Source organism: Trichechus manatus, unplaced genomic scaffold (assembly GCF_000243295.1).
Source record: "Trichechus manatus latirostris isolate Lorelei unplaced genomic scaffold, TriManLat1.0 scaffold00010, whole genome shotgun sequence".
Classification (NCBI taxonomy): Eukaryota; Metazoa; Chordata; class Mammalia; order Sirenia; family Trichechidae; genus Trichechus; species Trichechus manatus.
Window position 1 is genome coordinate 11,756,662 of NW_004443946.1, and position 18,548 is coordinate 11,775,209.

Genomic DNA, 18,548 nt, shown 5'->3' on the forward strand with positions numbered 1-18,548 from the left:
AAGAAAATGTTCTGCATCCTACTTTGGTGAGTGGCATCTGGGGTCTTAAAAGCTTTCAAGTGGCCATCTAAGGTGCATCAATTGGTCCCAACCACCTGGAGTAAAGGAGAATGAAGAACACCAAAGACACTGGCAAGTATTAGCCCAAGAGACAGAAAGGGCCACATAAACCAGAGACTTCTTTAGCCTGAGACCAGAAGAACTAGATGGTGCCCGGCTACCACCAATGATCACCCTGACAGGGAACACAAGAGAGAGTCCCGGATGGAGCAGGAGAAAGGTGGGGTGCAGAACTCAAATTCTAGTAATAAGACCAGACTTAATGGTCTGACTGAGACTGGAGGAACCCCGGAAAGCATGGCCCCTGGATTCTCTATCAGCCCAGAACTGAAACAATTTCTGAGGCCAACACTTCAGATGGTCTAGACTGTGGGAATAAAGTGATACTCGTGAGGAGTGTGCCTCTTAGCTCAAGTAGATACAAGACACTAAACAGGCAGCTTCTGTCGGGAGGTGAGATGGGAAGGCAGAGAGGGTTAGGAGCTGGTTGAATGGACACAGGGAATCAGGGGTGGAAAGGAGTGTGCTGCCACAGTATGGGGAGAGCAATTAGGGTCACATAACAATGTATGTATAAATTTTTGTATGCGAAAAAATTAAAAAAAAAAAAAAACCAAACACGCTTGGCTGGCAAAAAGGAACGTGCTAAGGATGCATTCTAGCACCTAGAGAGACTGTAGCCCACTCCCATCACTGAGTGGGTAAGGAACTGGAAATGAGCTTGGAGAATAACAAGAAACTACTCTTTCCAAGTGAGATAGCCCACCCCTGGAATGAAAGGAGGTCGCACTCACTCCATTCCGGAGATCTGGGAGTGCACACAAGCCGCTCATAACTGCGAAGGCTTGAGTTCGGCCAGGCCAGCGCCGCTCAGTGCGTGTGGTTCTGCCACGGAAGGTCCATCCGCAAATCTGCATTCTTGCATCTCCTCCCCACCCTCCTTGCCAATTATTCTCTGATCAATTGTTTGACTGGCCCAAGGATGACTACCAAACTGAGGCCGAACCGTCCCTCTGCTGAATACCTCAGAGTACCCAGGGAGGGAACATACATGAGGCAACTGCCTTTAGTCAGGAAAGCTTTCACTTTACCTTTTTGCTTATTTAGGAACAGCAGAGGGGGCGCTGCGCTGGGCCCTCGCGGCCCAGAGCCCTTTGCGGCCGCGGGACTTGGGCTGGAACTGGCAGCTTCCGCAGGTCTCCGCTGCAACGTGGGCCCCTCGGGCGCCGCGTCTCGGTCTCCAGAAGACAGCTCGGGTCCGGTCTCGGGGGCAACTGAGGGGTACTTGAAGGGGTCAGGCTCGGCCTGGCCCCGCCGGCTCGGCGTGCCGTCTTCAGCCCGGGTACTGGTCTCCTCCCGTATGGCGTCCAGGGCGCCCGGCTTCATCGGGGGCGAATCCTGCTCCCGCTTGGGGCTCTCTTCCGAGGCCGAGGAGGCGTCGCACGACTCGATGATGAGCTCGCTGTCCAGCTCGGCCTCGCGTTCCTCCCTGAGAATGCTGTACTGGATGGACGGCGAGGCTGGCGAGGGCGGCGGGCCGCTCACGTGGCCAAAGGTCACGTAGCCCGAGGGCAGTGCGTCCTCGGCGGCCAGCGGGTCCTCTGACACCAGCTCAATCTCCGAGTCCCCTGACTCCGCGCTGCTGGCCTCGTGGTCCAAGGGGCTGGGGATAGCCGGCAGCCCGGACCTGGCTTTGGCCTCGGGCCTGTCGGTCACCTGGCCCACCGGCCTTGGGCTCTCCGTGGTTTCGTATGATAACCCCTTTGCTTCTTTAATGGCAGTGATCAGCTCATCCTCTGAGATGCTATATTTCCCCTGGGATTCTGCAGCAGATGGTTCTGTGTCCCACAGAAGGCAGAAAAGCCAGAGAGGCACACACACGGACAGACAGATGGACAGAGAGAGAAGAGAGAAAACAGACTTCCATTAGGGAAGATGTTTTGTCATTGCTTGAGAAACACATATCTCATTAGCACAAAAATATCTGTTTCCAGGGCTATGCTGGAAAGACAGGCTACCTGAACTAAAACGCTAATTACTTTTATGGCCCAATTAATCAGTGTTTTACATACCTATCTCAATCTAGCTATTTTTAAAAATGACCCAGCGATTTCTTAGCAACAGAACCTTGGGTGGTTTTTCTGCTTTGAAGCGGTAAAGATTCTAGAAGTCATTGTTTTGATTTCTGATTCATTCCTTCAATGATGTGTTTCAATTTCATAGAGGTGGCTTCAGATATTCTGATGGACATAACTCTCTAATTTGGCCCACCAATATCAGCAACATCTGAAAATAATGTATTACTCCTTATCCATTGCTGTTCATGTTCACCCTTTAATAAGACAACAACTTTGGATCCTTGTATACAACTTTTATTCTGAGCTTTACATTTCCTGTAAGAATCAGTATTTTCACTCTTTTTTCTTTTTTTTTAGTGTACAGTGCAACTGGGTGAAACAATGTAAGAAATGCAGGCTGTGCAGATTACCATAACGTACAAGCCTGCAGGCCTTCCAAGGGTGGAAGCCCACTGCCATTGTTTCCCCTCTCTGAAGTTCCTGTTGAGAAGAACTAAACCCTAGAGTCATCCTCAGTCCCCGGGATGAATGTCCGCCTTCTTCCAGATGTTTATCCAGATGGCCTATAAGCCACACTGGCAATCTTGCTGAGATTTCTCTGCCTTGGATGAGACTACCTGGGATCACCATGACAACAGTGTTCAGGAGCTTGGTTTTCTCTTGCCACACAGCAGGGCCTTATTTCAGAATATTCTAGACAATGGTCTCTGGCCCTTTTGTGAGCAAGAACTATCTGTCATTTCTCCAAAGCTCTGAGGTCACTGGGGAGATTTGAGGAGGGGGGAGAAGTGGTTAGGTAATCTGCTTTAGGATGTGGGAAAATCCCAATGGATAAAACATTTTAGAGTTTTTAAATTTTCTATAAAGCAGAATTGATGTCATCCTTTACCAGCATATCATTCATTCATCTATTATTTATTGAGAACCAACTATGTGTAAGGCCTCTTCTAAGCACTTGGGAAATATTCATGAATGAAACAGGTAATAAAATCCCTGCTATATTCTAGTGGGAGGAGAACACAACACAAAAACAATATACATAATTAATAAGTAAATTACATACTATGTTATGAGGGTAAGTGCTATAAAAAAAAGTAGAGCAGGATAAGGGGATTAGGAATAGTGAGAAGGGATTGGGATAGTTTTGCAATTTTAAATAAGGAAGTCAAGATAGGCCTCATTGAGAATGTAACATATATTCAAGACCTGAAGGACGTAAGAAAATGACTCATGAAGATTTCCACATGAAGATCATGCCAAGAAGAGGGAATAAATAGCACAAAGACCTGGAGCTGGGGGCTGCAATGATTTCTAGGTATTGCAAGGAGGCCACTGTGTCTGGGGCAAAGTGAACAAGGAGGAGAACAATAAGAAAGGAGGTCAGAGACATGGGCATTTAAAAAGATTTATTGCATGACTCCAAACCCTATTTTTTATACAGGTTATTTCCTTAATAAGTTGTGCACATAGTTCTTTGATATGATTTCCAATACCACAAAGATGTAAAAACTACATTTCTAAATGGTAGGCTAGAACAAGGAGGAAGAAGATAAGGAGTAAAGACTAGTGCACATTAAGAAACAATCTATACCTCCAGAGAACTGTCAGCAGTGGCATCGTCACAGTTCCATTTGCTGGGTGCCAGCAAAGGACTCTGACTGATAGAGCCCCATGCTTAAGAGTGACTTGGCTTGATTTTAAACTCAGGTCTTTCTGTTCCTTGTGCTTTCCACTATATCACACTACAGCTTTTATAAAAGGGGTGGGGTCTGAGGTGGGGTAAGTTATATTTTGAAGGATGAGATGAAAAGGAAAAGGGCACTGGATATCCACATAAAAAAGAATGAAGTTAGATCTCTAACCTCACACCATATATAAAATGTATATGTAAGAGCTAAAACTATAAAACTCATAAAAGAAAACATAGGTGTAAATCTTCAAGACCTTGGATTCAGCAATGGTTTCTGAGATATGACACCAAAAACACAAGTGACAAAAGAAAAAATAGATAAATTCGACTTCATCAAAATTAAGACGTTTTATGCTGAAAAAGAAACCATCAAGAAAATGAAAATAAAGGAGGAACGTCAACTATTTAACATGGAGGTGGAGGTCCATAAGCTGGAAATGATGTTCCAGAAGGCTGATTCTGATTCGGATTGCATTCTGTACAGGCTGGAATATGGATTCAAGAACAATCATCCTGATCTAGCTGGTACAAAAAATCCTGTTACACTCTTAAAGGAATTGTCAGTGATAAAGTCTGGATATCAGACTTTGCATACATGCTTTAAACCAATTGCTGTTGAACAGAAAGAGACTAAGGGCTACACTTGTGTCACTCTGAATAAGACTGTGACCATGATACAAGAACTACAAAAGCTAACAGATCTGAAGCTGTCACCACTGACTAAAAACAGAAAACTGCAGAAAAGCAATTAAAATCTCACATGCCAGACTTGTGAAGAAATGGACTTGGAAAAGGCAACTCTAATGGAGAAGAGATCAATTCCAGAGAAATTTAGGAAGATGTTTTGTTAACACTTGCTGACTAGAGGTGGGAGCTGGTGAGGTTGGGGTGGATGACTGGATAGTGATGCCTTTCACAAGAGAGCGGAATATAAGAAAGGCACATATTATATGAATGAAGTTCAGCCAAAAGAATGGAAGAGGAATAAAGGGATGTAAACAATATATTCCCACTTAGTCTTGTAATTTCAGGCAAGAAAATCCCTTTAAACTATTTTGCATCTTTTTTTTTTTTGGTATAATCAGGATGTATAATGTAGATGTCCTGGCATATTGTAAAAGAATGTTAATAGGTACTATCAGTCAGTCAAAATGTGAATGAGTGTGCTTTCAAAATAAAAGGACAGACAAAATATTTATATTATATATTATCTATCACATATATGTATATATATATATATGTTTTCATTTTTTTAAATGTTGATTAAAGATGTAGTTACATTATTGGTGAGACTGCTAACACCCAATATGTGACCTACAGTCTCACATGAAACCTAACTAAAATAATAAGCTTACTTTCTCTGTGACAGTCTCCCTTTTGTTTATTCTTTTCCTATTCCTTCTGCCTGCTAATGTTGAGCAGCATCAGCTGTTTCCAAATGCTGCTTTAAAATGCTCATGTTGTATTTCAATATTCCCTTTGTTGTCCTTCATCCTATATTATTGTAATTGTTTATTATATATGAAAGCTAATAATATATGATAAATAATATATGATTAAAAAAGAAAATGAAAACACAATCCACAGAATGGGAGAAATTTTACAAATCATGTATCTGATAAGGGACTTGTATCTCGAATATATAAAGAACCGTTACAACTCAATAATAAAGAGACAAGATAACTCAATTTAAAACATTGGAAAGGGCTTGAATAGAGAGTTCTCCAAAGAAGATATACAAATGGTCAATAAGCACATGACTAATGCTCAGTATCTTTAGTTATTAAGGAAATGTAACTCAAAACCACAATGAGGGACCAGTTCACACTCACTATGATGGCTATAATAAAAGACAGCAACAAGTGTTAGCGAAGATGTGGAGAAATTGAAAACTTCATACGTTGCTGGTGAGAATGTAAAATGGTGCAACTGCTTTGGAAAACTATCTGGCAATTCCTTAAACCATTAAACACTGAGTCATCATATGACCCAGTAATTCCACTCCTAGGTATCTATCCCCCCAAAAATGAAACATATAACCACTTGTACACAAATATTTATAACTGCATTATTCCACAGTAGCCTAAAAGTAGAAACAACTCAATATCATTCAATTGGTGAATACATAAATAAAATATAGTGTATATTCATGCAAGAGAATATTATTCACCAATAAAAAGACATGAATTAGATACACACTATAACATAAATGAACCCTGAAAACACTATGCTAAGTGAAATAAATCAGTCACAGAGAACCACATACTGTATGATTTCATTTATACGAAATTTCCAGAATAGGCAAAACAGGCAAATCTATAAAGAAAGTAGATCAGTGGTTGCCTAGGGCTAGGGGCAGGGGAGGAGTGGGGGAATTTGGTGGTGATGGGTAAGAGGTACAGGGCTTCTTTTTAGGGTAATGAAAATGTTCTAAAATTTATTGTGGTGATAAAGTCACAATTCTGTGGATATACTAAAAGCCACCAAAATATATACTTTAAACGGATGACTTGTATGGTATGTGAATTATATTTCAATAAAGCTGTTAAAAAAAAAAAGAAAAAAAGATGGAAGGAGACTTGGTCCCTGAATTAGCACATATAGGAGAATTGCCCAATCACATTGAACTGTGCCATGAGTGAGAAGTAACTTTTGTTATGTCAAGCCACTGAGATTTGAGGATTTTTCTGTTACAAAAGCTAGTGGAATATACCACTTCAATCTGGATTCTGCCTTCTCTGCTCACCGAAGTTCCCTGATGACCTCTGATTCACTTTTGAGTTCCCATCTTGTGTGATTTCTTAACAGCACTTGACAATTGTCCTCTCTTCCTTTGGCTTCTGCAACACCACCCTCTTTTAGATTTTCCTTCTAGCTCTCCTAGCTCTCAGTCATCTTTGTGAGCCCCTTAATTTTCTCTTCCCAGCCATTATCTGTTGGCCTTCCCCAGAGCTCTACCCTGGGTTCTCTTCTCACTTTATGTTCTGTCTCAAGATGATTTCACCCACTTCTACCATCAATAGGTCTCAGTTACCATCACTACGCTGATGACTCGAAGTCTCTGGGTGGCACAAATGGTTACGTGCTTAACTATCAACCGCAATGTTAGTGGTTTGAACTTACCCAGAGGCACCTCAGAAGACAGGCCTGGTGATCTGCTTCTGAAAGGCCTTGAAAACCCTCTAGAGCAGTTCTATTCTGTATACATGCCATTGCCATGGATGAGAAGGCACTCAATGGCAAATAACAGTAACAACAACAACAAGCTGATGACTCACAACTTTGCTCTCCCAGAGAACAGGAAGAAAACAAGGCAGAATGGGCTAAGTGTAACTGTATAGTACAAAGTACTAGAGGAACTTACAACGGATAATGGAGGAAGTTCATTTCAATTAGTCTTGAAATACAAATAGAGCTTCAAATGCAGAAACAGTCCAAGAAGAATCAACTACATGAGCAAAGATATGGAGTGCGTTCAAACAGCAGCAAATTCAGAAGTTTAATTGGAGTATTGTCGGAGATGATACAGGATGACGTAACTGGAAAGATAAGCAGGTCCCTGTTCATGGAAGGTCTTGGAAACTGATTTAAGAGTCAGTACTTTATCAGGCAGGTACTAGTGGCTTCTGGAAGAGTTAGGATGAACTTAGGAGAGAAACAAGTAGAAGGAGGATGATCCATTCAAAGAGGACATTTACAATAGTTGAGAGGAGGAATTATGATAACTTAAAGGGTAGTGGTACTGAAAGGATGGAAAGGAGAGGAAAACCCTAGAGACACTGAGGAGAGGGAAACAACAGACATTGGGTCTGATTCCTGTGGTAGGTGAGAAAAGGCAGGGCATCAAATATCATTCAGAAACAGTGAGCCTAGATGAGTAAAATGAATAAGGATTCCATATTCAGAAACATGGAAGTCAGTAGAACAAGCTGGTTTGATGAGAAGAGGGATGAAAATTTTTATCTTGGATGTTTCTTCCCTTCCTGTTGCATAAACCAAACCAAACCTGTTGCCGTCAAGCCAATTTCGACTCATAGCGATGATACAGGACAGAGTAGAACTGCCCCATAGGGTTTCCAAGGAGTAGCTGGTGGATTCGAACTGCTGGCCTTTTGGTTAGCAGCCAAGCTCTTAACCACTGCACCACTAGGGCTCCAATATATCCTTCCAATTTCTTCTACTGGAAGCCTCTGTCTGACCACTCAAACTACTCGATCTGATTATGAACTCCTGCTTGCACGGTATTCCTAGAAGACTACATAGCAGGCAGGCAGGGCATGGGCTCAGAGGGTCACAAGTGGTCCTGCAGGATAGCCCACCCTGTATGCCAGCTGGCCTGATGCTGCGTAGTTCAGGAGACAGGCTGGTGCTTACTCATTCCTTACAACCAGGAGCCTCAGGCAGCTTTTTATATTTGTTTGTGTGATGATTTTATTAATGTCTGCCTCTTCACCCTTTGTCATTCTCCCTGAGTCCAGACTGAAAGCACCATGAGGGCAAGGGCCAGCCGAGGTATGTTATCATATGCTCAACACCTCATGCAGTGCCTGGCACACAGTAGGTACTCAATAAATAGCACTCATGTGAAAGCTAGGTCAAATCTTTAGAAGAGTTCATTTGGCTCAAAACTGCCCTTAGAGAGTCTGACTTAGTATGAATAGGCCTGGATGGGGCCCAGACAACTGCATTTTGTAACTCTAAAGGTAATTCTAATATTCACCTTCAGTTAAGACTTCCAGATTTAGCCAATGAAAATACAGGATGCCCAGAAACATTTGAATTTTAGCTAAACAATGAATACTCTTTAGCATAAGTATGTCCCATGACGTATTTGTATTGTATCTCGCCCTTTGAATTATGGTGTTGGCGAAAAATATTGAATATACCATGGACGGCCAGAAGAACAAACAAATCTATCTTGGAAGAAGTACAGCCAGAATGCTCCTTAGAAGTGAGGATGGCGAGCCTTCATCTCACATACTTTAGACATATTGTCAGGAGGGATCAGTCCCTGGAGAAGGACATCATGCTTGGTAAAGTACAAGGTCAACGAAAAAGAGGAAGACCCTCAGTGAGACAGACTGAACAGTGGCTGCAGCAATGGGCTCAAACAAAGCAATGATTACGGGGATGACGCAGGACCAGGCAGTGTTGCATTCTGTTGTACACAGGGTCACTATGAGTCAGAACCGACTCAACGGCACCTGACAACAACAACAACATCTGGCAACACTACCTCCAGTTGAAAATGACTGTTTTAGAGCATTCAGCAAAGATGGCTACAGGATTTAGTTTTATTTACTCACGAGAAAGAATAGTATCAGCTATGGAGTGTGGGAGGAAAGGCCTGATGGGTTTCACCATGAGCAAATGAAGGTACTACACTAAAAGTAATCCATACTTAACCCACCCCCACTGCCAGAGACTCAATTCTGACTCATAGAGACCCCATGAGGTTTCCAAGGCTGAAAATCTCTAAGGAAGCAGACTGCCACATCTTTCTCCCTCAGAGCCACTGGTGGTTTTGAACCGCCAACTTTTCGATTAGCAGTGAATCACTTTAACCACTGTGCCACCAGGGCTCCTTAATCCATACTTAGCATGAATCAAAGGGGACTCAGTAGTCCTTGATGACGTTTTCTTCATTCGTAATGGGAACTAAAAGTTCAACAAAATGCTAGAAGGAATCTGGAATAGAATAGTTTTCCCATTCTTGTTTAAAGCTTTGTGTTCCTGCAGTTATGATACTAGTTATTATGTGTCAAGACTGACACAGCAAAGCTACAAACAGTCAACTAAAATAATCAAATAGATATAAAACTGGAGAAGTTAGAACTGCCCACCTGGGGAGATGTGTTTGTGGATGATGATAATTACAATAATGTAATTAAGATAAGTAGAAATGTGAAATAGGCCAGTTTAGCAAGTCGCAGACGCCAATATCCAAGTGTGAAGATGCAAGAGTTAGAGATGCAAAGGCTAGAGAAGGTGGGGATGTAGGGGTTGCCTCTGCTTCTCCCACACAGGATGAGGTGGGACAGGGTGGGGTGTGGAAGCTCCTGCTGCCACTCTGCCACCTGGGATATAGGAGGCCCCTTCTGTGCTTAAGAGAATGAGTTCAAGATTGGTTTAATATTTTGCCTTGAGTCAGAGGAGGAGAATGTTTAAATTGAAAAAGATCACAGCTTAGCGGATTCCAAACTTCTTTAACCAAAAAAAAACCACAAAACTTTAGTTTTAAAAAATAAAATCACATGCAGAACTTTAATAAAGTAAGAAGATAAATATGACAATGCTGAGTTGCAAGGGGAGGAGAGGAGTATCCTTCATTTAGGTTTCTTCTCACTGTCCAATCCTACCCCTATCAACATACACTGACAACTCCCCGCCGCCCCACTGTCAAACTTAAAGATGGGGCCCGGAATATTAAAAGCTCTCCTCAAAGAGCTCCAGTTGGTCTAGGGGGAAGAGGTCTGGAGAGAACATTGAAGGTGCTCTCCCCATGATGCCTCCAGGAGACCACCAGGTCTGGGAAGAAGAGCTAACCCAGAAGCAAGTAATACCTCTCTCTGTGATCTGAACAGAAGGGCCATATGAGGATCTTAAGGTTTTCAATGTTATCATACCTCTCCCCTCAAATGAAGAAAGAAACATTTTACTAAGCAAATCTGATAGGACTTTAAGGAAAATTCCAGATCTCAACTTTTATACAATCGGTAAAAAAGTTGTTTGTTAAATAAATTGGTTAAACTAAATGATATTTAAGGAAGGTCATACAGTAAATTATTTTGAGTGCCAATCTTCATTCGTTAATATGTGTTTTAGGAATTTGGATTTCTATGTGTGGGGTTTTCCCAAGGGAGGGCACACCAGCTCCTTTACCTGTTCCAGAAGATGGAGGAGTGACAGATCCTGGACTGTCATCCTCAGGCTCTGAGACAGTAACAGTGGGGACTGTGTCAGGACTTGGTTTCAGACAGATGTCTTGCTTCTCAGGGGTCTTCTCTTGGGTAGCAGTCTCAACAGAAGGTTCGATCTCAGTCAGCGTGATTTTGACGGGGGCTGTGATCACAGGAGCACGGTGCTGTTCTTCAGGGAGATCATCTATATAAGGTGTAAATGTTGACTCTTCAGATAAATGGTCCTTGATGATCTTTCCCTCCACAGGAACTGGTTTCTCAGGTTCAAGGACCCCTTCTGATTTTGTTGAGATTCCAGTGTCTTTATTCTTAAAATCCAAGTCTTTATCCTCCAACTTGGGGTGACATTGTTCCTTATGCTTCACTTCTTCTGGCCTGGTTATGTCAATGTATTTATAGGCTTCTGCTTTCATCTGGTCCAGAGGATCTGCTAAGATCTTGTTCACTTCCATAGACTCTGCAGGAGTCATCTCTATTCCGGAATCAGAACTAAATAAGCCATGCGGCTCCGTGCCAGGCACATCTGGCAAAGAGGGTCCAGGAGTACGCAACTCTTCAGGGCTCTCTGAACTGGTGACATGGCCATTTTTCTTCTGAAGAATTCCAGTGAAATATGTAGAATCCACCTGAGGTGGGTAACAGACATCGGAAATAAGAGACGTGTAACAGCTTCCTTCTCCATCTTTTGATGTCGTTGAAAAGGTATGATCTATGGCACTGGGAGCATCTGCCACACCTATGAATCAAAACAACAGCACACAGTGAGTGGGGACCTGGCTTCAGTCCTCTGTCCTGTAACCCACTGCCCATCCCAAAGCCTATGGAGACCGGGCACCTTTCCCCCCAGAGAGACCCCAGAGTTCTCTCAGAGCACTGGTATGTTAATTTGCCTTGTCTCTCTGATATTCCACAGCACACAGAATTTTCCTGGCAGCAAACCACAGAGGCCCACACAAGCTACCACGCCCAGATAAGCTGCAGAGGGATTCCAGAGGACGAGAAAATTGATTTTCAACATCTGCTACCTCAATGCACAACGACTTGATCTTAGTAACATTAAAGAGAAAACTTGTTTGTATCAAAGTATGAATGGCTCTTTAAGTTGTGGCTGAAATGTAGGGTATTTCAGGTTTGTAAATGCAACAAGAGGACAGTAGACTGGGGGGTGGGAGGGAACCTGCTTTTGGACACTCACAGAGCTGGAAGAGGCCTCAAGAGAGCCTATGGTCCAGTCTTTGCGTTCATAGACTCCTGCCTCTTCCTGGATGGACACCATCCATTCTTTATTTAAAGGTCCTCAAAGAAAGGACTCCTAGTTTCCTGATGGCCCCATCCCAAAGTAGTAGCACCTTAATGGCACACCTCCTTAATTATTCAGTTTCCCCTCGTTTTGTTTCCCTTTCTCCTTCACTCCTCTACTGCCCAGTCTTTGCCTTCCAGGAGGATTCAAAATGACCCACTGGAGATTTCTTAGTTCCACTGGTGGTGCTAAGAGCAAAGCAAGTTTCCAAGTCTCAGTCTATAGCATGTTTACACCTGGCCTTCATTATACTAATAAACCAGCCAAAAAATTCATTCATAGTGAGAAGAAAAGGAGAACCCTCTATTGTTTTTCTTTGCTGTAAAATACTGTCAGAGGAGAAGAACATTAACATTAACTGAGGTTTCACTATGTGTTAAACAATGTGATTTTACCTATGAAGTAAGTAAGCCCCACTCTCACAACACATACACACAAACATATCACACACACATACACACACACAGAGCACAAACAACATAAAAACCCTTAAGACATGCCCCAAAATAATCCAGATTAGGGCACCAACTGATATAAAAGAAATAAAAAATAGTTGTTGTTGGGTGCCATTGAGTCAATTCTGACTCACAGTGACCCCATGTGACAGAGTAGAACTGCCTCATGGGGTTTTCTTGGCTGTAATCTTATGGAAGCAGATTGCCAGGTCTTTCTTCTGCAGAGCCACTGGGTGGGTGGGAACTGCACAGTAATATAATGATATTAATCACTAACATTTGTGCTTGCTATGTATTAGGCATAGTTCCAAGCTTTTGATTAATATTGGCTCATTTGATCATAAAAGCAATCTTAGAAGGCTGATACTATTTGTGATGGTTGAGATTGTGTGTCAACTTGGCTGGGCCATGATCAGTGTTTTAATGTAATCACTCCCATGATTGAACATACTGTGAGCAGCCAATCAGATGAAAGGGAGTCTTCTTGGGGGTGTGGCCCGCATCTGTATATAAGCAGACGTTCTGGCTTTTTGCTCTCTCTGGATCCTGCAGCTGCTTCCTGTCATCTCATCTCCCGTTCTTGGGACTTAAGCTGTCAGTTTATCTGCTGAATCTGGGATTCGTCAATCTGCACAGCCTGTGAGCAGGAGCCCTGTTCTCCGACCTGCCTATCTTGGGCTTGCCAGCTTCTGCAGCTGTGTGACTTGGGAGAGGCCTCCACCCTGATCCACGAACTTGGGATGTTCTAGCCTCTACAACCACGTGAGCTGTTTCCTTGATATAATCTCTCTGTATGTATCTATATATTTATACACTTTACTGGTTTTGCTTCTCTAGAGAACCCAACCTAAGACACTATTATTAGTCTCATTTTACAGATGAGGAAACTGAGGAACAGAAGGGCTAAATAACTTGTCTAAGATCTCACGGACAGGAAGTGACGGAGCTAGGATTCAAGCCCAAGCAGCCTAGAAGCCAGGAAACCTCCCCTCATGCCCTTTTCATCTTCTTAAATCAGTTTGTGGATTTTTTTAAAGTAACTTTGAATCAGTAGTTTTACAATTAAACTTAACTTTTATCCTTTCCTAGCTTTCTTCTTGGTTGTTTGTCTATGGGGAATGGAAAAGCACAAAACCTCTTCACTAATTCACCACTCTCCTGCCTCAGCAGCTTTGCACTAGCTGTTCCCTTTGCTTGGAACACCCTTCTCCCAGATATCTGCACACCTAACTCCCTTACCCCCAAGTCTTTGCTCAAATGTCACCTTCTCAATGAGGACTACCCTGATGGCCCTCTAAAACTGCAACCTGCCCTCCCCTCCCCATTCCTTGGCACTCCTGTTCTCCTCTACCATTCTCTACTTCTTCTTTTCCCTGCATCACTGAGCTCCTTCAATCATACTGTATAATTTACTTATTTATTGTTTGTCTCCCCTTGCTAGGCAAGCTCCATGAGCACAGGACTCTTTGACTATTTTGTTTACTAATGTTACCCAATACCTAGAACATGACCTGGCACATTAGTAGGTACTCAATAAAAAAAGGAATAATAATGATGATGGGCCGTATTGTCTAAGTGTGCACAGACCACCAACAGAAAAGCTATTAGATTTAAATCCATGTATGCACACACCTTTTATCCTGAAGAGTTTTTAAAGCTCCTTCATTACATGGACTTAGCTTACAAGTAGGCCTCACTAGAGGCAGAGAGATCAATTCTGAGATATTTTACTGCAGACATTTGGGCCCTGGGATTCTCTGCCACAATTATTTGCAACCTTCAGGTTTTAATAAGTCATTATTCACTAGAAAGTAAGGAGAATTTTGTCCATGGCTATAAATAGCCTACGGCTTGGGGAGTAGGGAAGGAGATGCTCTCCTGGAGAACACACAACACACAGTAGGTAGTTTCTAGGGCTGTGTTACAGTCATTATCATTTATCACTCAATGCTTCCTTTTCAGGAGCCACCAAAGAACTCTGACCCTTATCACCGATACTTGGCCTGCTGCATAGCCCTCCAGCTCACTGTCTCCTGCCACCAGAGTTATCACACTAAACACAACTGCCATCTGCTCAGCAACCACAAAGGGCTCTGTTCCCCCTCGCTGGATAATCCTTAAGCTCCATAGCTTGGCTACTGAGATGACGTGAATTCCACCAGGCATCGCAGCCCTGTCTTACTGCTTGTCTCACCACTGTAATATAAATGCCACAAGTGGGTGGCTTTAAAGAACAGAAATTTATTTTCTCACAGTTCTGGGGGCTAAAAGTCCAAATCAGGGTCTCAGCCGTGTGGATTCCTTCTTTTTTGGTAGCTTCGAGCATTCCTTGGTTCTTGGCGATCCCCGTATGGCATCTGTCTTCCCCAGTATGTGCTCACATCTGTGTCTAATCTTCTCTCTTTATAACTCAGAAGTGATTGGGTTCAGGGTTCAGGATTCAGCCTACACTGGTATGGCCTCATTAACAAAACAAAGAAAACCCTATTTCCAAACAGGATTACATCCACAGGTATTACCCATTGCTGTTGAGTCGATTCTGACTCACAAAGACCCTACAGGACAGAGTAGAACTGTCTCATACGGTTTCCAAGGAGTAGCTGATGGATTTGAACTGCCGACCTTTTGGTTAGCAGCCAAACTCTTAACCACTGTGCCACCAGAGCCTCCCCACAGATAAAAGGGTTAGGATTTTAACATATATTTTGCAGGGACACAATTCAATCCATAACACTGCTCCTCTCACTTACCCTCCCCTCCAGGCATACAAGGAGACCTGATGGCACACTGGTTAAGCGCTCAGCTGCTAACTGAAAGGTTAGCAGTTCGAACCCACCAGCCGCTCCACAGGAGGAAGATGTGGCAGTCTGCTTCCATAAAGATTACAGCCTTGGAAACCCCATGGGGCAGTTCTACTCTGTCCTATAGGGTCGCCATGAGTCAGAATCAACTCGATAGCAATGGGTTTGGGTTTTTTATCTAGGCATACAAAGCCCTACTCAACTTTGCACTTACTCAACCAGTTTTTCTAGGCTTTTCTAGCTCTGCCATCCACTCTCCATCTCAAACTCTAGCTAATATAAAATACCTATCACTCCTCTAACACTTTGTCCTTCCAGGCTCCACATTCAAATCTCTGCCATTGAACCTCAAACCATTCAAGATAAACATCTATAAGTGCTACCACCTCCATGATGAATTTGCTGACCATTCCTATTGTCCTCCCTCCTCATTCATGTAACAATTTATACCACTCATGTGTCATGTATGACATATGTCATATATGTCCACGTTATCTCTCGCCTGTCAGATCCTGGAGTTTGAGGCTCATGTTTTATACACTATATTGTACACAGAAGACATCTAATACAAAATGAATAATGGATCACTCAATCAGTGAACTTATTCTATGCAGCTACTGAGAACAAACAAAGACTAATTAATGTAAGTTACAAAGAGAATGTTTTTAATCTGCCATGTGAAAGAACACTCTAACAATTTGAGTGTTTCTGGTCATGGTGGACGCTTGGGCAGAGAGAAGCTCAGCGTCTATGGCAGGTCATGGGCAGAAACCTGAACTCCGAGGGAGGTTAGATGAGACAACTGCAGAAATCCCCTCCCACTTTCTATGATTTTGTACTGATTGGCTGATGCTGTAGTCTGATTCAACTTCCTTTACTTCTTCCCTTCTTATACAACAGTATCAATATCATTTCCCCAAGGTGATACCTCAGAGAATAGGGGCCTCCCAGATGTATGGTAATAATTGAGGGAGCAGGACCTAGATTACATTTACACTATTTGAGAGATTAGAAATAAAGCCAACAATCGGGAAGAACTCTTACACTTAAATTTCTTATCCTACCAGCTATGCCTTGCTTAGAGAGCCCAGCATAAAATTGGAAGGACTCCTTTGCCACATTCAACAAATGCCACCAAGTAGAGGAAGAGGAATAAAGTCATTTCTATAAACCATACATTTTAAACAGCACCATGTTGGAATCTTCTTGAAAGCAACGAATAATCTAAATACTTTGAAGGTGGTCATGTTCCATTTTCTTAAACTGATCTAAATACTCTGAAAGACTCTTAGAGTTCTAACAGAAACTGAAAAAGTATATAAAGGTATATACAAATGTACGTAAAACTTTTGAAAACAGAAAATCCTTCTAGACAGGAAATTATGTGAGAGGAGAGACCTACGGGGATTGTTGGAACTGGGAGGCAGAACTGAGCCTAGAGGCTCGGAAAACCCATCAATTCTTATGGGTGCTTCCTGCAGAGATGGCAGATGTGGGCACTGAGGCAGAGAGCACAAGCCAGCTGCCCCAGACAGGAACGAATATTGTGACATTGTTAAATACAAATCTACTAAATCAAAGTGCTTTCCTTGTCTAGACTAGACATTACCACCTTCTGTGTAACCAAGAACTTCTTAAAACATCTAATTTCTTCATTCTCTCTGGCTGTTTCCTGAGCCACCTAGAAGTCTGATTTATACTGAGGTGGATGTACATAGACAGTCGACATGTGGACCCACAGATGTCCACTCAGGAGGTGGCTGGACAGGGAGGTCACAGCAAATTCATTTCTTGGATGCATTTCAAATGGGATTGATTTTCAGATTTTCAACTCACAAGAAACTTCTCAGGGAACTATTTATAATAAAAATGGATGGATCCATGGGTCACTATTTCTAGTCAAAAACTTAGTATGAGAAAGCTGAAAACATTGCCATTAAATCACATGTGCTGATATGATTAGGATTTTTGTATCCACTGATGTCATAGATCAGAAATATTAGTCATGAGATAGACTAGTTCAGTAACTTCACAAAAGGTGAGTGTTCGATTTTAATTTTTTTTTTTAAACTCTCTGGCCAAAGTAAGGAATGGGAAGATGACTTGCTCAAGTTCATTTTCCTTGTCTCAAGGAAACCTTCAACCCTAAAGTCTTATTTCTTAGCTCTGTGATTCATTGTCAGAGAATCAAGCTCATCCAATTGGTGGCCTACAGTTTAGGCAGTTTGTATTCTGGCTCTAACACTAATAATCACTTGCGAGGCTCTGGGCAAGTTAGCCTCTCTGAGCCTCAGTTTACTCACCTCTAAAATGGGAACAATAATAGTTCCTACCTTATTGGGCTGCTATGAGAATTAAATAAGATAATGCACTTCGCTCTGTGCATGGAACATAGTACACACTCAATAAATGAGAGCTGTTGATTGTATTATTACCTATTTTGTAGGGAGATGCTAGGCCTTTGCCACATATTACCAGCTGTCTATTAGTTTGTTCGTTTATCTCTAATGACATGAAATCAGGGAAGTTTGGGCCAGAAGGAGTTAAATATGGCCAATTCACACTCATACAGAGCTTTGGGCTCTGCCTTAGACGGTGAAGTCCCCAGAGTGCAAGGCAGCAGCTGTCTGCACAGCTCCATGAGCTGGTGGTTGTTCATTAAGTACTTCTAGTGAATGCACCTGTCACAGATTCTGTCATAAACATGGTGATGACTCTGACCTGAGCAGAAGAGTTGAAATTTGCTAAGACAATGGACATAAACGCATGGAGGTGTTCAGTGCCCAGAAGTAAGCTTTCTCCCTTGTGAACAGAGCTAACTCTGACCTCTCAGGGTTAAGGTGAGAGGTTTCTGGCTTAAGATGATATTACTATAACTCAATATAATTTCTCTTACTGTTCTGTGTATCCTGAAATGGGAACAAAGAGAATGCCAGAACAAAAAGACTGGTTATACCAAAAGGTTTTATGAGGACAGATGTAAAAATGCTCTTAGAGAAACATCTGGCTTACCCTTCTCTGTGCAGGGACCCAGGTCCAAAGGATGTGTTATGCTCCCAGCATTGCTTTCTTGATAGTATGAGGTCCCCCAATTCTCTGCTTGCTTCCCTTTCCTTTTATCTCTTCTAAGGTAAAAGGTGGTGCAGGCCACACCCTAGGGAAACTCCCTTTACATTGGATCAGGGATATGACCTGGGTAAGGGTGGTGTTACAATCCCACCCTAATCCTCTTTAACATAAAATT

General features: G+C 42.5%; 1 protein-coding gene and 1 pseudogene across 1 annotated transcript in view; one reads left to right on the plus strand and one right to left on the minus strand.

The window, feature by feature from the left end:
* RTN1 (reticulon 1) overlaps positions 1–18,548 on the minus strand; it is a 275,242-nt gene that overhangs the window by 129,146 nt on the left and 127,548 nt on the right. Inside the window, exons 2-3 of the mRNA XM_004370913.1 lie at positions 10,711–11,484; positions 1,152–1,898 (exon numbers count right to left, since the gene is read on the minus strand). Coding sequence (XP_004370970.1) covers positions 1,152–1,898; positions 10,711–11,484 — 1,521 coding nt within the window. The remainder of the gene's footprint in view (positions 1–1,151; positions 1,899–10,710; positions 11,485–18,548) is intronic.
* On the plus strand, positions 4,239–4,676 carry LOC101344190 (spindle and kinetochore-associated protein 2 pseudogene; annotated as a pseudogene).